This window comes from Panthera pardus, unplaced genomic scaffold (assembly GCF_024362965.1).
Source record: "Panthera pardus isolate Hobbes unplaced genomic scaffold, ASM2436296v1 HiC_scaffold_5, whole genome shotgun sequence".
NCBI classification, from domain to species: domain Eukaryota; kingdom Metazoa; phylum Chordata; class Mammalia; order Carnivora; family Felidae; genus Panthera; species Panthera pardus.
Window position 1 is genome coordinate 3054156 of NW_026526980.1, and position 16387 is coordinate 3070542.

The 16387-nt window shown below is 60.1% G+C and overlaps 1 protein-coding gene and 1 long non-coding RNA gene across 7 annotated transcripts; one reads left to right on the forward strand and one right to left on the reverse strand.

Annotated features, from left to right (window-relative positions):
• Positions 1-202: 202 nt before the first annotated feature.
• Positions 203-11135, reverse strand: CARHSP1 (calcium regulated heat stable protein 1). Of its 4 annotated transcripts, none has more exons than XM_019468549.2 (4): positions 11036-11135; positions 3215-3379; positions 2415-2537; positions 203-827 (listed from the first exon to the last, which is right to left on the reverse strand). In XM_019468549.2, the coding sequence occupies exons 2-4, from the start codon at positions 3370-3372 to the stop codon at positions 665-667; spliced, it is 444 nt and encodes a 147-aa protein (XP_019324094.2). In that variant the 5' UTR covers positions 3373-3379; positions 11036-11135; the 3' UTR covers positions 203-664. The 4 variants fall into 4 exon arrangements, with proteins under 4 accessions (XP_019324094.2, XP_019324095.2, XP_019324096.2 ...); XM_019468550.2 differs by lacking the exon at positions 11036-11135 and adding an exon at positions 6279-6404; XM_019468551.2 differs by lacking the exon at positions 11036-11135 and adding an exon at positions 4858-4976.
• Positions 11136-11244: 109 nt separating this feature from the next.
• Positions 11245-15916, forward strand: LOC109278299 (uncharacterized). 3 transcript variants are annotated; one of them, XR_002085583.2, is made up of 4 exons: positions 11245-11470; positions 11609-11722; positions 11869-11980; positions 14673-15916. It is a non-coding gene; the product is annotated as an uncharacterized LOC109278299 (long non-coding RNA). The 3 variants fall into 3 exon arrangements; XR_008419349.1 differs by lacking the exon at positions 14673-15916 and adding an exon at positions 12526-12713; XR_002085582.2 differs by lacking the exon at positions 14673-15916 and having other exon boundaries at positions 11869-12000.
• Positions 15917-16387: the final 471 nt, after the last annotated feature.

A 16387-nucleotide genomic window follows, 5' to 3' on the forward strand; every position in this document is an offset into this window, starting at 1 on the left:
AGGATTCAGCTGAGCACGGCATGGCCGAGGGGAGGGCTCAGGGCTCCTGGGGAAACTCTTTTCCCAGGCACCCAGTTGGGATTCTTCCCGCTGCAAAGGCACCAAAGACCCCCGCTCTCGTGCCGTGCCCCCCCCCCCCCCCCCGCCCGGTGAGGCCGGCTCCCCTAGAACAAACCAAACAGACCAAGAGAAAAGATCCCGCTTTGCTGAGGGCCAAACACAGACACATGGAGGGTAGGCGCAGGTGGGAAACGCATAGGGCCTCCCGTCAGCCCCCGGGGCGGGCTGGATCTGGGGATTCTGAGCCTCCAGCCCAGGGGCACAAGGACTCTGTGGGCTGGGGAAGCGCCCACCTGACCCACCCCCAGGGCTGGGGTTGGACCATCCACTCAGCCACCAGCGGGCACCCCTCCTTTTTCCATGCTTTTAATGCTTTTCAGATGGTGAGAGGCTGTCGGAACGGTCCGAGGCTGTGCTGGTGGCCGAGAGCACGCCAGTGTCTGTCCCCATCGCCCCTTCCTCTGGAAGATGCTTGAAAGGGACCGTGCTCCCCGCTCTGAAGCCCCATCTCAAGCGGTAGACCGTCATCTGCAGTTTGGTTCTGCCTCCTCCTCCCCGCCAGAGTCTCCCGCGAGCCCAGGAGAAGGGATGCTTCCGGCATCTCCTAGGAGCTGACGACGTGGCCGGACCAGGTCTCGTGCTTGGTGCCCGGGGCCAGATGGGTGATGACCACCTCCACGGCCTGCAGCTTCTCGTTCTTGGGGGGGATGGAGCACATCTTATAGGTGACCTCGTCGCCTTCCACGGGGACATACTCCCCCTCCACGCTGTGGGGGCAGGGAGACAGCGTTCAGTGCCCAGCGCCCACAAAAGCCTCACTCAGCTCCGTGCTGCACCCAGGACCCCAGCCCGAGCTTTCGGAGCACCTGCCCCTCCTGCCCTGCCACCAGGGAGCCACCGTGTCTCTGCATGACCAGGTCCCCCCAGCCTCCCCGCACGCTGAGGCCCAGACCGAGCTCTGCCTCTGCAGGAGCTCATACTGTCCATCGCATGGGTGTCACGGGCCTGTGGACACAAGAGCAGGGAGAGCCGGTCTGGGCCAGAGAGAGAACAAGGCCGTCAGCGTCACGGTTGAGAGCCACCCTGGTCCCAAGGGAGCCCCGGGACCCCAGCTGCGTGCGTCTCTGCCCTCCCGCTTCCCAGACACCCAGCAAGCCCGAAGGCAAGTCCCTTCCGTGCTGAACGCGAGTTCCAGGAGGGTCCCCTCCCTGTGACCGTACTCCCTATGGGACACAAGTCACCATCTCACCCACCCTGGTGAGATGCCCCCCGAGGACACCTCCAGCAAGAGGAAAATCCCCTTCAGATCCTGGAACTGGCTTGCCTTGAGGGAAAGCGCACGTGGCCAACGGTGCTTCCCTCTTTGGTCGGGCCACCAGGATGCCGCATGTCCATCTCTCTGACTCGCCCCCGCCCCCGCCCCCGCCCCCGGTTTTCCTTACTGATTTTTCATGGTGCACTGCGAATATCCTTGTAAACCACTACAGATCCCTTCCGGAAAGAGGCGACATGAAGACACATTTTCACAGCCACATACGCATTCACGCACCCATCAGATGCGTGGCTTTAACACCCTTCTGCTGTCTGTACTCTCCGGGAGCCTGTGCGAGGCCTGACGTGTAAGGACTTTGGGGGGGCAAGAGGTAAAGGAGGGATAATTCTCCCCTCACAACAGACATTTGCAACGGTACCCTATCTCCAAAAACGGGGTGTTTATATATTGCCCGGTCTGCCGTGTGGCGTAGGACTCGGCCTGCCACAGACTAAAAGATTGGGGGTGCAGAGGCCAAAGAACGGGGCAGGGGCAAGGCGGTGCCCGATTCGGTCCCCACATAGCTGAAGGCTGACTGGGGGAGGGAGCGAAGCACGGGCCGCTGGATGCCTTCCAGCCTCAAGGCCGCGGACGTGCGGGCCCCGCCTGAGCCTCCCAAGGGTTTCCAGACACTCAGGAAGGAAGGACGTCAGTGAGCAAGTCGCAGGAGAAAGGGTCCAGCTCCAAACTTCCTTCCTGGAGCAGAGGGGCTGGGCAGCCCCCAGCCTCACTGAGTGGCTCCCCCAAGGCAGGCAGGAAGCCAGACTCTGGGTCACACGCACTCCGCAGCTCAGTGACACCCCTCCCATCCACCGGACCCATCCCATGGTTCTCAACAGTCTCTCCCTCTCTCCCTCTGTCTCGCTCTCTGTCACATACACGTGCAGACTGTCACCTGCAGCCTCCCACAACGCCCCACCCCCGAACAGTCACACACAGGTCACAGGCAGAGGCTCACGCCCTCACACGCAGCGCCCGTCAGTCACACACTCCCCCTGCCTCCTTGCCCAGCCCCAAACCGCCCAAACCAGCCCTGACTCACTCAGAAATGTGCAGGAAGATGTCGGGGCCACCATCGGCCGGGGTAATGAAGCCGTGGCCCTTGGATCGACAGAAGCATTTGCAGACTCCTTTGTAGACAGGACCTTGCGAAGCCCGCACCGTCCTGAAAGAGGGGGGAAAGTGTGAGTGGGGGCCCCTACCAGCCCTCCAGAACAGCCACCCACTCTCCTGAGGCATACCCAGCTCATCCCAGTGCCCCCTTAAAAGCCGTGCCCCGGACAGTAACCAGGGCCATTATGTACAGCTGTGCAGGTTGTGCACTGCACAACTCTGGGAGCCATTCACAAAGACTCTAATAAGAGCGACTCTCTGATGACCCCAGCAAATTTTCTCAGGCCTCAGTTTCTCTATCCAAAAAGCAGGTTAGACTAAAAGCTCTCCGAGCATCCCTCTGAAGACTATTAGTGACAGCAGCAGCCTCTACAACTTGGGCCTGAGATCTACAGCTCCCAGGCACGGTGCAGGTCCTTTGCAGCACTGTGCCCCAACCTGCTGCTGTCCCCATTTTGCAGCTGAGGAAGTCAAGGTCCCACAAAGGAAGAGGTTTGTGCGTGGTTAAAACCCATTGATTTAAGACCCCAGTGATTTCCTACTTGTTATGAACCCCAGCCTGCTACAGGCTCAAGGGGCCTGGGGCATTGTCCTCCAGAGTTTACAGGGTGCCTCACCAGTCCTTACCCCAACCCAAGTCTCCCCATGTGACAGACCAGGACACTGAGTCACAGAGATGGTCAGATACAACGACTCTGGCCCTGGGCAGGAGGCTAGCCTGAGACTCACGCCGAGAAGGTCCTCGTCCGGCGGGTGGGCAGCGGGCTCGGGACCACGTTGCCCCGGAGAGGGGATGGTGACCGATCTCGGGCCCGCTGGCTGTCCAGCAGCCCGACCGAAGCCTGGTGTGTTGGGGGCTGTGGCGGTGGAGGTGGCTCAGATGACATGGCTGACCTAGGAAGACACCGAGGGCTCTCAGGGGCTCATGCCCTGCAAGGGGGGACCCCGGATGCAGCCCACCCCCGTGTCTGACAGTCTCCCATCGGAGACCCACATTCTCGGCTGCGCAATGCAGGCGCGAGGCTCACTCGGCGTGGAGGTCACCTTATCCGGCAGCAGGCCAGGCTCGCCCCAGCTGGGTCAGGTGCCTCCTCGGCTCCCGCGGCAGCCGCGGCCTCCCTCGGGCATCGCTCTGCCAGGAAATGCCTGCTCGCCCCACATCACGGATGCCATCAGTCCCCTCTGTGCCCCCGGGAGGCAGCACAGACCCCGGCACACTCAGGGCACTTAGTCAATACTCGTGAAAGGGAGGGAAGGAAGGGGGCGGGGAGGGAGGCAGGGCAGGCGGGCAGGGATCCTTTACTGCCAGCTACCTAGGTCACACTCCAGCTACTCAACAGCCTTGACCTGCTAAGTCAAGCACTTAGCCAGGCACTGTGGTTCCGGAAGGCGGAGGTAAAAGAGGGCAGAGCACACAGCATTCCCCCGAGAAACTCTGGACACACACCTGAGAGGCAGAGACCCCAGGTCTGGATCCCCCAGGGGCCGTCACAAGCTTGCATCTAGGACAGTGGGCCTGAGGGACCCTCAGTGGCAGGACCATCGCCAAGACAGCCATATCCACCAGGCGCTCAGTCAGTTTGCACCCTGCCTGGGTCACTGGCCGCCAGGAACTCCAGTTCCCTCGGTGACCCTTAACATGTATCAGAGGTGGGATCAGACCCGGCTGGGGTCTGGGGGGAGCGGACTCTGGCACTTTTGCCAAGAGCAGGACGTGGCCGTTGCACTGAACACGTGACCGACTGCCAAGGCACCCGCGCTACCTCGGCCTGGGCTCAAGGTCACCAGGAAAGAAAGCAAAGCTCAGGAGCCAGAGGAGCTTGGGTAAGTCCTTTCCACTCTCTGGGACCAATTTCCCCATCTGCAAAGTGGGGCAGCCGACTGGGCGTCCCCCGACACCTGCAGAGGACACGAACCAGACAGAGCAGGGCCCCGTGGCAGGGATGGCAGGGGAACCCCGAACTCCTACTTCACCCAGGCACGCCACAGTGGGACGGAAGCAGGGCCGATGGGCTTATGTGGCTCACACAGGGTTTTCACACCGAAAACATCCCAACCCAGGCTTCCCACTACTCTTGGAAAAACAAAACTCGAAGCTCTGACAACCTCGAACCCCCGTTCGCCACCCCTGCTTCCCTCATTTATACGGACTCAGTAGCCCCAGAGCACTGGGGTTTCAACCTACATCACCCAGCAGAGCTGCCTCTGCCCGCAACCCAAACCCCCCAAGGAACAGGCCTGGTTCCTCCCCCCAACCTGTCCCCCTCCCCCTGAGTCTCTCCTCAGTCCCCCACACAGCCGTCTGGCCTTAGTTCTGCCTGGCTGGGAAGGGAGAAGGCCGGCTGCCTGCCTGGAGGAAGTGACATAGTTACCTCCTGACCCTTCTCTCAGCTGCAGCCGCCGCCAAGGAGGACGGGGGAGCCCCCACCTCATGCAGGCCCCGGCTGCTCGGCTGGGGGGTCAGGGCTCCAGCACCACCCACCAATACAGGTCATAGAGTCCTGGAATGTTCCAACGCTTGGGGTTCTGGGAAGGGTGCTGACCCAGAGAAGGGAGCACCTTGCCCAGGCCTCCCAGGACAGCAGATGGGACACCAGGGGGAGGGAACAGCCCTCTCTTCTTCCGTCCAGTCTCCTTCTCCTCCTCTGGAGTCAGGCACATCTGACCTCACACCGCGGCCATGAAGTTGAAATGAAATACTACACGCTAAGCACTCAGCACGCTATCTACCCAGAACAAGTGAGCAGGGCCTATCAGCTAGGACTGTTATAAATGCCATCATAAGGTCATTCAACAAACAGGTGATCAGTGTCAGGCCCTAGTTCATGGCACTAGAGACACAGGGCCTGAGTCTGGAGTCAGAGAATAAACAGGTAAATAGACACATGAATGAGATCGCTACAGATTCCCAGAAGGGCTGGTAAGAAATACACAGGGAGACAGAGTACCAGGGTGGAGATGATTCTCTAATGAGGGGAAAGCTGGGTCCTGAACAGTAGAGTCAACCTTTCAAAAAGAGAGGGAGGCTCTTCCAGGCAGACAGAACAGCCTATGCAAAGGCCCTGTGGTTGGCAAGAGCCCACCCAGGTGTGGCTGAAGGCCAGCAAGGGGGCAGTGTGGTGGGCACCAGGGACAGAGAGCCGGGAGAGGGCCGGCTGAGGAACTACAGGGATCAACAACATTGTGTGCGTCTTCCTCTCCTCACACCCATCTGTCCATCTGTCAGTCCCATGCCCCTTACCATACCCACCTCCCCCTGAATTAATGCAACAGGCTCAAATTAGGGGCCCCTTTCTCTCCATCCCAGCATCCCCGAATCCCCAAATACACCCAACCCTCAGAGATGCCAAGAGCAGCCCACAGCCTTGGCGGGCAAGGAACCTGAGGGCTGCACAGGATCCCTCCACGTCCCTAGGGCCCAGAGCTGGGGCCGGCATAGAGCACGATTCTCTCCTTAAATTCTTGTTTTGTTTTGTTTTAATTTTCATTTTCATTTTGAGAGAGAGAGGGAAAGCGTGAACGGGAGGGGCAGAGAAAGAGGAAGAGAGAATTCCAAGCAAGCTCTGTGCGGTCAGCACAGAGCCCAATGCGGGGCTCGAACCCACAAACCATGATATCATGACCTAAGCCGAAATCAAGACTCAGATGCTTAACCTCCTGACCCACCCAGGCGCCCCGAGCAGGGCTCCCTTCTCAACCAGCCCCAGAACCAGGAGCATCGGCTGGCGGCCACTGTGCGCTCGGTGTGCTCCAGCTGGCACGGTCCAGCGGGGGTGGGGACCGTCCCGCTCACCTGGCAGTGTTAGAAACCGGGATGGAGGGGTGCGGGGAGATCCCGGGGCCTTCACCACCCCCTGCCTGCCTCTCTCCGGCCGTCTGAGCTGGAGGAGAACAGCTGGGGCCTGGCCAGGAGCCAGCCCACCCCCAGGGCCCAGCAGTGAATGGCCTCTGTGTGGGGGAGGTCGGGTCAGAGTCCAGCTGTAAGGAAAACAGCTGGGGGAGGGGGCAGCCAGTCACCCAGGAGCCAACCCAGCAGCCGCTGCTGCCCCCCCCAAGCACAGATGGGGAGAGGGGTCCCGAAGCCCGGCCCCACACCCCCCAGCACAGCCCAGGGCGGGAGGAGGCAGGGCCGCGCTCTGTGACCAGCGCCCTCCTCTGTGACCAGCGCCCTCCGTGAGCAGCCCACACACTCAACTCCCCCCAGCAGAAGCAGGGTGCAGACAGGTGCCCGAAGCTCAGACCTGGGATGGGCCTCCGACCTGCAGCAAACTCGGACCAACGTCCCTCCTGCCAAGGCACATCACAGCCACTGTGCTGTGTGCACGTGTATATGTGTATATGCACACGTATATGTGTGTACACACACACGGGCATGTCACTGCCTGTGTGTGCACACTAGTGGACCAGCGGGGGCCGCACGTGCCCCCCTACTCCCCGAGCACACTGGCCACTTAGGGCATCAGAGGAACAGGGCACCTGAGGACGAGGACGGACGAAGGCTGCATCCTTTCCAAGTAACAGTTACTGGGCCCCCCACTAGCACAGGAAATGGAAACCAGGACAGCTAATTCCTGCCCACGGGAGCTTGGGCTCAGGGACTGGAGCCCCACAACCACCAGGACAAGAAGAGTGTGCTGCAACCGGGAAGTGCTCACAGCACTTGACGCATCACAGCTCATTCATCTCCATTTCACTGATGGCAAAACCGAGGCACAAAGTGTCCAGTAACTTGCCTGGGTCCCCCAGCTAGTAAGTAAACTAGTGAAACCCACAGTATGTGGGACAGTGAAAATGTTATGGAGAAAAAGCAAGCAGGGGAGGGGGGCGGGAATGAGGGTTTGCATTTCAAAGCAGGTGGTCTGGGGGGGTGCTCCCCTCCCACTCCCCCCCCCATCAGCTCCGGCCCCAGGTCCTCAACAATGCTCAGCCAGGGGAGGGGGGACCCAGGGTCTAGAGGTGGGGGAGTCAGGAAGCCACGCCCACCCTGGCTGCCCTCAGGGAGGGGTATGTCAGCAAGGCCTCCAACCAGATCCCAGGAAAGGGTGGAGCAGGGGGCCTCAACCCAAAATAGCCTGGGAATTTTCCACAGGCCAGGCAGGTCCTCCTCTTAGGTTGTCAGAGTTCAGCCAGGCACCAGAATCGGGCCTTCCCAACCCGCCCCCCATCAACCCCCTCACGTATCTGGGGGCTCCAGATAACCCTACATTAGCCCCCACCTCCTGCCCTCTTGCCCTGAGAACCCAGCAACCCATCAAGGATGAGTCAGTCTTAAGCCAAAGAGCGGGGTGCTTAGTCCAGGGAGTGGAGCCTTGGCAGTGTTTTCAACCATTCACACTTTAGTGAGAGGGAGTTCGCAATTCATTTCCCAAGGCTCCATTCTTGGTAGCTTTCACACATCTGAGGGTAGGAAGGTGGAGATGTGGGGGAGCAAGACCTGGGTCCAAGTGGCATGCTTCGTTCTGTGTGGCTCTTGGCAAAGCCAGACCACACCAAGCTTACACCGGAAAGCCTTGTGTGGGTTTCTGGCTGGGGGGAGGCAGACACCCAGCTGCAGGGCCAGGCCACTGCTGCCGCGTGGGGAGGGCTCCAAACTAGTCCACACAAAAGGAAGGGGGCAGGGCACTGGGGCCAGGCGGAGTAGATGCGTCCCCACATCCCCGCACAACAGGGGGAGGTGCTTTTATCATCCCCATTTTACAGGTGGGGAAACTAAGGCACAGAGAGGTGCTCACACTTTAGTGTCCCCACAAGTCTCTGGGGAGGGGGACAAAATGCAGAATCTGATTCTGAAGGTCGAGGATGGGGCCCGAGACTCTGGAATTCAAAAGTGCTCCGGGTGAGCCAGGTGCCACTGGTCCACAGAAGGCACAGGAACCCCAGAGTTGGGGGGGCTGACGACCTGCCCACCCTCACAGCCAGTGGGTGGCAGGGCCCCGGCTGGAACCAGGTGGGTGAACGGGAAACTGGGGGCGGAAAGGGGTGAGGTTCTAGATGAGTCAGCCAGTTACTCCTTTGTCAGCCCAGGTTCCTCCTTTGTAAACTGAGGCTGAGACCCGGGGACTCCCCTCCAGAGCTCCAGTCCAGCTGGGCCCCAACGTGGGGGAACTGAGGGGCAGGTCAGCTCGGCTGAGGCCCAACAGAAGGGTCCCAGGAACCAAGAGAGGCCCCAGGAGGGGGCCTGAGGCTGGCCTCCGCCACATTCCCTTCCATTGTTCGGGAGAGAGAGCTCCCGCGGGGGAGGGAGAGGATGGAGGGGATGCAGGGGAGGGGCGGGGGAGGCAAGGGGAGCTGTAGGGGAGGGGCGGGGAGTGCGGCCGGGGGGCAGGGTCGGCCTCTGCTGGAGTGCCAGCAAGCGCCCGGGGCCAAAAGAGCTGGCTGCAAAGACAAACACAAACAAGGCGGAGGGTGCCGCCCGCCCGCGGAGAGACGCGGCCCCGGAGTCCCCTCCAGGCCGCGCCCCTCCGGGAACTGCTCTCCCGCACTCCCCCCGCCCCCCACCCCCGCCGGGGGCCCCAGAGTGCCGGGAAGAGGCCGGAAACCCGAAGGACCGGCGGCCCCTCCAGCATTGCCCGCCCCACCCAGGAGCACCCCGACGGCCTCGGCAGGACCAGCACCCCCCACCCCGGAGAAGGTCCCCCAGCGCCGCGCCCCGCCCCCACCCCCGGGCCCGCCCCAGCTCGTAACCAGAACCCCATCACCCCCAGGTCACGTATTCCCACACGGCATCCTTGCCTCCACCCCACCAGCCAGCGGCTAAGGCTGCCGACCCGAGTCTCGGCCTGACTCTACTCTTTGCTCCCCTATGTGACCCCTGGCGAGAGACCTCACCGCTCCATGCCTCAGTTTCTTTATTTGTCAAACGGGAGAGTAATGCAGCACCCCAGGCCCGCGAACGTGGCGCAGACGGTGCCAGCTACAAACGGCTCAGCCAACAATAGTTGAGTCGCTAATGGTGAAACTGTCGGGCATGGGGCGACCTAGAATAATCCCTCCCATTCCAGTCCCTGCTGATGGCACACAAACGAAAAGCCCTGACTCTGCCACTCCACGGGACAAAGGAAGACCGTCCGCCTCCCAGGAGAACGCACCCTCGGCCGTGCCCCAGGGCCCCCAGGGCCCCGCTGGGTCTGGCTCAGCTCCACGACGCTACAGGACCCAGCTCTTGCCCTGGAGGGGCTCCGGCGCCACTTGGGGGAGGTGGGGGCGGGAGGGCAGACAGGCGAGCACTGAGAGCCCGCGGTCACCAAGGCCGCCCCGAGAGCAGGAGCGCAGATGGGGAGGGCCCTGGCCGAAAACCGCCGGAGGGCGGGGGGGGGGGGGGGGGGAGGGGGGCTCTGCGTTGAGTCTTAAAATGATCACTTCAAGACAATGGGGCGGGGAGCTCATTCCTGGCAGGGGAACTTGCAGGGGCAAAGGCCCTGGGGGAGGAAGGTCGCGGTGGTGGGTACCAGAAAGTCCTGTGGACAAGTTTGGGACTTAGACAATTAGGGCCATGAGCCCGTGATTTCAAGCCAGGGGGGTGATTTGAACCGATGGTTTTTACAAGTTCCCTATGGCTTCCGAGTGACGAAAGGGCAGGAGGAGCAAGAATGGAGACAGGGACAGAGAAATATCACAAAAGCAAGTAAAAAATACGACGGTAGCCGACATTTCTCCCGGGACTGGGTTAGCCTCCTCCTTCTACTCTCTCGCACCCCGTTATGAGAGGGAGAAGTTATACCACCGGTCTACAGGTGGGGAGACTGAGGCTCCGGGAGGCCTCCTAGTTGGAGACAGCTCCACCAGGGGGAACCGAGGCCCTGCGTGGAACCGGCTGATCCCCGATCCGCCCACTCCACACACACATCCACGCCCAACCCCAGAGAAGACGTGGGGACCGGGGGCTTCCTTTTAAAAAATCAAAATACGACGTTGTATTTCCGGCCTGCAAACGGGCGGCCGGCGGGGCCTGCGGGCAGGGAGCCTGCGGGCGCGGGTGAAGTTCTTCTGCTCCGCCCAGAGGCCCCCCATCCGGGCGCAAACGCTCCGCGAGCGGCCGGCGGCTCCTCCTCCCCTAGATGCCGCCAATCGCACGGCGCCAGGGCGGCTCCCCCCGACCGCCCCCGCCTGGAGGGCTGGGGTCCCCCCCCCCCCGCCCTCCCCGCCCCGCCCGGCTGGGAGTCGGCGCCCCCTCCCCGTGCCGCGCCCCGCTCCGGTCCGCGGGTCCCCCACCCACGCTCCAGCCCACAGGAGAAGGAGGGGGAGGCATTCACTGCACGCCGCGAGCGCTGCCCGACGCCAGCCCCCAATCCCTCCCGCTGCTGCCACACCCGCCCCTTCCCGGGCATGAGTAACCTGCTTTCCCCAAACAGGCCGCGGCGGCCGGGCATTTCCTGGGGGCCCAGAGACCCAGCCCGGAGCCCCCTGCCGGCGGCCTGGAAGACCCTGCACGAGGGGCCTGAATGCGGGCCGCGGCCGCAAGGAGGCCGAGGTCGCGTCCCGGCGGCTCCTGGGGCCCCGGGGTGGGCACCCCGCCACACCCCTTCTGGGGGGCCCGGAAGAGCTCCCTACCTGCGACCCGCTCCGCTCCGCCGGCTTCTCGGCTCCGACTGCAAGAGGCTCGCTGGGGAGGGGGCGTGTTCCGCGGGGCTGGCCCGCCGAGGCTCCGCCTCCACAAGCTCCCAGCCAATGGGAGCCGGGGCGCCGGATGGCCAGGGGGCGGGGCGCGCGGGGCCAGCCCCGACGGGACCTTTGTGTCCGCCCGCGGGACTGGCGGGAGCGCGGCCCCTCGTCCCGCGCGGGAGCCGGGAGGATGCCCGCCCGTGCTGCACCTACGGTCGGAACATTCCCCTGAAAAGTGGAGGTCCCGTTCAGGTCCCTCCCCTAACAACCCGCGGCAGGTCCGGGCCTAGCTGACCTCTGCTCCAGGATCCGCCAGGCCCGCGGCGCCTCCGTTTCAGCGGAGAAAAAGAGCTCCAGGAACGATGAGAAGGAATAAAAAGAGAGGTAGAACGGAAGGGAGGAAAAGAAAGGGGGGGGAAAAAGGGGAAACTGTTCATTTGTTCTCTTGTTTTGTTCTTAATTTGCATTCCCTCCTTGAGTCCTCTGTGTCTGCAGAAAATTGACAATACTCTCCTTTTACAGGAGAGGAAACTGAGGCATGGAGATAGGTGACCACACCCCGTCCCCTGCCTGGCCACTGCAAGTCCCTGCAAGAGGAGCCCCTAAAAGCCAGCCCAGCCCTGGACCGTGGCTCAGGTTGGTGGAGGGGCAGGGAGGAAACCCCTTAACTGTCCTGGGCCTATAGTCGCAGGGCTGGAAGTGGCACTGCTGGAGCCCACCAGCTCTGCTTGCCTCTCAATCTCTCCCTCTCCCTCCCTCTTTTCCCCTCCCCACGTGCAAAGACACCACTGAGGACACAGCAAGAATACAGCTGTCCCCAAGCCAGGAAGAGGGTCCTCCACCAGGAACCAAATCTCGGGCATTCTGAACTTGGACTTCCCAGGTTCCAAAAACGTGAGAAGTCACTTTCTGTTGCTTACGCCACCCAGTCTGGTGTTTTGTTATGGCATCAGGAACAGCCTTCTCCTCAACTAACCACAGAATTTTTTTAATTTTTATTTTTTTAAGTTTATTTATTTTGAGAGAGAAACACCACCATTGGGGGAGGGGCAGAGAGGGGGAGAGAGAGAGAGAGAGAGAGAAAGAATCCCAAGCAGGCTCAGCACTGTCGGTGCAGAGCCTGATCCAGGGCTCGAACTCAAGAACGGGAGGTCATGACCTGAACCAAAACCAAGCGTTGGACACTTAACCAACTGAGTCCCCCGGGCACCCCAGCCTCGGAGAATCCCACACCTGAGTTTGGTGCAGTTCCCGTCTGCAGTCATTCACTGGGGTATCATCGGTGCCAGGCCTCCGTTTGCGGTGCTGAGCATCCAGAGTAAAAAGTGCCCACCCAGTTCCCGCCCTGGATGGCAGGCAGGTTGATAAGGTAGGGTGTCAGGTGGTGGGCTGGATAAGCATCCCTGGCTCAGTGAGTGCCCTGCCCTTGGCCCTATCAGAGAAGACGGGTCCGTGGAGAAATTCTTTCTCCCAACTTGCCACAGCTTGAGCTTCCTGCAACCAGAGACATCAGCCCACTATCATGGCCGCATCTCATGGCACTGGCCTAGTGGCCAGACTTGAGCCAGCAGCAGATGAGAAGATCTGGCCTAACTTTTCCACCCAATAAAGACCAATCATCTGTCCAGCCATGTGACAAATAGTTATTGCACATGAGCTCTGTTCTAAGCCCTAGACTAAACAAAACTCGTGTTCGTCCTGTCCTGCCACCCCCCGTCCCCCAGAGGGTTACAGTCTAATTAGGGGAAGCAGATGTTAAACCAGTAATCACAATGGTATAAAGTCCCGCTGTATCCATAGCAGGGACAGCATCATGCTGGAGAAGCCAGGAGAGTCTTCTCTGGAAAGTGCTGGTTGACCTGGGGTCTTCTGGAAGACCAGGAATTGAATAGACAAAGGAAAGGACATTCCTGAGGAAGGTTAGCACACGTGCAAAGGCCCTGAGACAGGAGTGTGGTGGGGCTAGGACACGAGAAGCGACGTGGACAGAAGTGATATGGCCAGAGCCAGAGGGGGCTAAGTGGATGGGTCTCAATTACAGAGCTTCACTTTAAGAGTGACAGCAGCCTGGTAAGGTCTAAAAGCAGGGATGAGAGGGAGACTCCTCCCCCCAAAGTATAACTGTCCACCCATCTGCCCCCCATTCCTTCCCACCATGACTTGGTCCTCTACTGTCTCACCAGAAGCAGTGGCCTCCTCCCCTGCCTTATGCCTCCCTTGATATCCGTGACCTTGCTTGTTTTCTGTGCAGCAGCCAGAGTGAGCTTTCAAAAGTATAAATCTGACTGTTGCTAAAAAAAAAAATTATTTCTGACCCTTGCTGAAATGGTAAGACGGACTTTGTTCAGCACTGTCGCGATAGGGACAGGGGCCCCTGCAGTGGGGTTTGCATTCAGGGAGAGAGATGGGGCTCACGTCCACATACAGGGAGGAGAAGATGTGTAGCCACAGAGCAGGGTCCGGGAGTGTGAGACTGCTGGGAGGAAATAGCAGGGGGAAGGGGGGGGTCTGGCTAAGCTGGCCTGGCAGGATTCTTGCGGAAGACATGGGCGGTCACACATCCCCTGGGAGGAGGCAGGGGATGAGGAATTTGGTCAGACCTAGAGGGCAGGGAATTCTGGCTAAACCAACTTGTCAGGATTCTTGCCAAAACTGGACTCTTACAGGGACAGGGTGGGAAGCTCCAGCTTGTGCCCAGGCGAGCCGAAGGCTCAGAGGAGCCCAACTAAAGTCTGGTCAGGGAGAAACTCTCCGTCACCAGGTCGTCCTGCCCCTGCTCAAAACCCTTCAGTGACTCCCTGTTGCCCTTTTAATGAAACCCAGACTCATGTGCTGTAGCACTTAGGATTGACTTAACATAAGAAAACTCCAGTAAGGAGCATCACCAAGTTGGAGGCACACGTGTCATGGAAAAGACGACGGCAGGGGATACGTCTGGGGTGGATACAGCAGGTCTGGAGGCCCTAAGGATTGGGTCCCCACATGCTTTAACTCTCAGCAGGTCCCCTCTCTTGGCACCTCGGTTTTTTCATCTGTAAAATGGGGACAATGTCAGCACGTCTCTCAAGGTTGCCGTGTTAAAGTGAGAGAGTGCATGAATGCTTAGGCACGTTGTGAGAATTATTTTTTTAATGTTTTTTAAATGTTTATTTTGAGAGAGTGATAGCGAATGGGGGAGGGGTAGAGAGAGAGAGAGAGAGAGAGAGAGAGAGAGAGAGAATCCCAAGCACTGTCAGCACAGAGCCCGACGTGAGGCTCAAACTCACAAACCGGGAGATAATCGCCTGAGCCAAAATCAAGATGCTTAACCAACTGAGCTACCCAGGCGTGCCTAAATGTTTGTTTATTTGAGAGAGTAAGAGAGTGCACAGGAGTGGGGGAGGAGCAGAGAGAAAGAGAATCCCAAACAGGCTCCGTGCTGTCAGCGCAGAGCCCAACATGGGGCTCAGTCTCATGAGCCACGAGGTCATGACCTGAGCCGAAATCAAGAGTCCGACGCTCAACCGAGTGAGCCACCCAGGCGCCCCCAGAGAATTATTATGATTATTGTTACTTGCTTTTTAAAACACCACTTGCTTAAATCTAGGTGTCGCCCTTAGCAATGACCACAGCCACCCAGTTCTGCCCCCTACAATGTGCCAGGCACACTGGACACCTTCAACTCTGAAGACCAGCACAGGTTGACTTCTGAAACCCTCGTCACAACCCAGAAGAACACGCTCTGGGGACGGGGAAATGAGGCTCAGGTCAGCAATGCGACTTACCCAAGATCATGCAGCAATACCTGGACAGGCCAAGATTTGGACATTGCTGTGTCACACCCCAAGGTGCTCCTTCCCTAGGTGACTTAGACTGAAGTCCCCTCCCCAGGATGTGTCGCCCCAGTCTGCGTCCCCAAGAGGGGCCTCCCCAGGCTAGAGCAGGGATGGGAACACCAGCTCCTCCCTGCCTGGTGCTCTTTGTGTCTTTTGGGCCACCACTTTCTGGAGAGTCACTTCCCCGTTCTTGGTCTGCCTCCAGCCACTGCCCCTCTGCAGCAGCCCCAGGAGGTCTCATAACATGCATTGGATCTCAGCACTCCCTGCCCAAGCTCTGCTCACTCCACTGCGGCCCTAATGGGCCCCCAGGGCCTTTGCACATGCTGTTCCCTCAGCTGGGAACAGTCTTACCCCACATCTTCCCATGCTGCCTCTTTCTAGTCATTATGCCTCAGAAGAGGTGCCCACCTCTGCCCACCCTGAACCAAATGTGGTACCCGCTAAAATGTGAGCTTTCCAGGGCAGGTACCTTATCTGCGTCCCATGGTTTTTTATGTCTGACTTATAGTAGGTGCTCAATAAACACGTTGAAGAAACAGGGGCAGCTGCCATGTGATGGGAGGGAACAAGATGTGTCCAGGATGAGGGGCCTGACAGATAACTCGATTTCCCCTTCTGTAAAATGGCACCAGGAGAGCCTAGAGTGGAGAAGGGGTTGGGTGGGGCACCCAGGGAAGGGACTGAGCCCCTCAGGCAGCTCTTGAGGCTGAAAGCACGAGGTCCAAGTAGGCTGGCCAAGCCCGCGGGCTGAAGGAGGAAAAGACGGACCCAGGAGCCACCTATGCGGACAGCCCACACACTCGGATACCCAGGCCGCGCACCCCTGCCACCTAGACACACACAGACACCCAGACATGACAAGTCCCACACACAGCCCACCTGAGAGGCAGGGACACACACACACAGATACGTCCACGTGCAAGCCTGCACCACACACACCCTGTGCCGATGAGCACACCCCCTGACCACACGAGACCCCCAGCACAGCTACACCAGCACCCCCCACCACACATGCACACACTCCAACACAAGTCCGCACAGATGGAAGGGTGCAGAACCACAGCTCCCGGGGCTCTTCTCCGTCTAGAAAGTCCCCCTCTCCTCCAGGCAGGCCTCGGGGGGGGGGGGGGGGGGGGGGGGGCTCTGTCCCAGAGTTCTGAGGACAGGGGATGGGTGGCAGCCACCAGGGAAGAAGTAACCGTGTCACTCGCTCATCTGGGTCCCCGCTGATCAGTGAGAGGACCTTCGTGCGTGCCCAGGGCACAAGAACCACCCCCCTCCTGCCACTTTCCTTTCCTCGCCCAAGTAGGGAACGGAGCTTAGGGTGCACCCCACCTCACACTCTTCCAGCCCCCACCTCACCACAGCCTGGGCAGAAGAGGTGACAGGGAAGTGGCACAGCTGGAAAGTCAGCCCAGAGAGGTTAGGGGGTGACCCAATTTGACTCAGCAAGTCCCCACCCAGGGCTGCAGGCTCCCCACCA

What these genes read in the sequence shown, in the direction of transcription:
- CARHSP1 (XM_019468548.2), bottom strand. An exon ending in CGGACGAGGACCTTCTCGGC is followed by an intron (nt 2,538 to 3,214) that starts GTGAGTCTCAGG and finishes CCCCTCTTTCAG; the next exon opens with GACGGTGCGGGCTTCGCAAG. An exon ending in ATCTTCCTGCACATTTCTGA is followed by an intron (nt 828 to 2,414) that starts GTGAGTCAGGGC and finishes CTGCCCCCACAG; the next exon opens with CGTGGAGGGGGAGTATGTCC.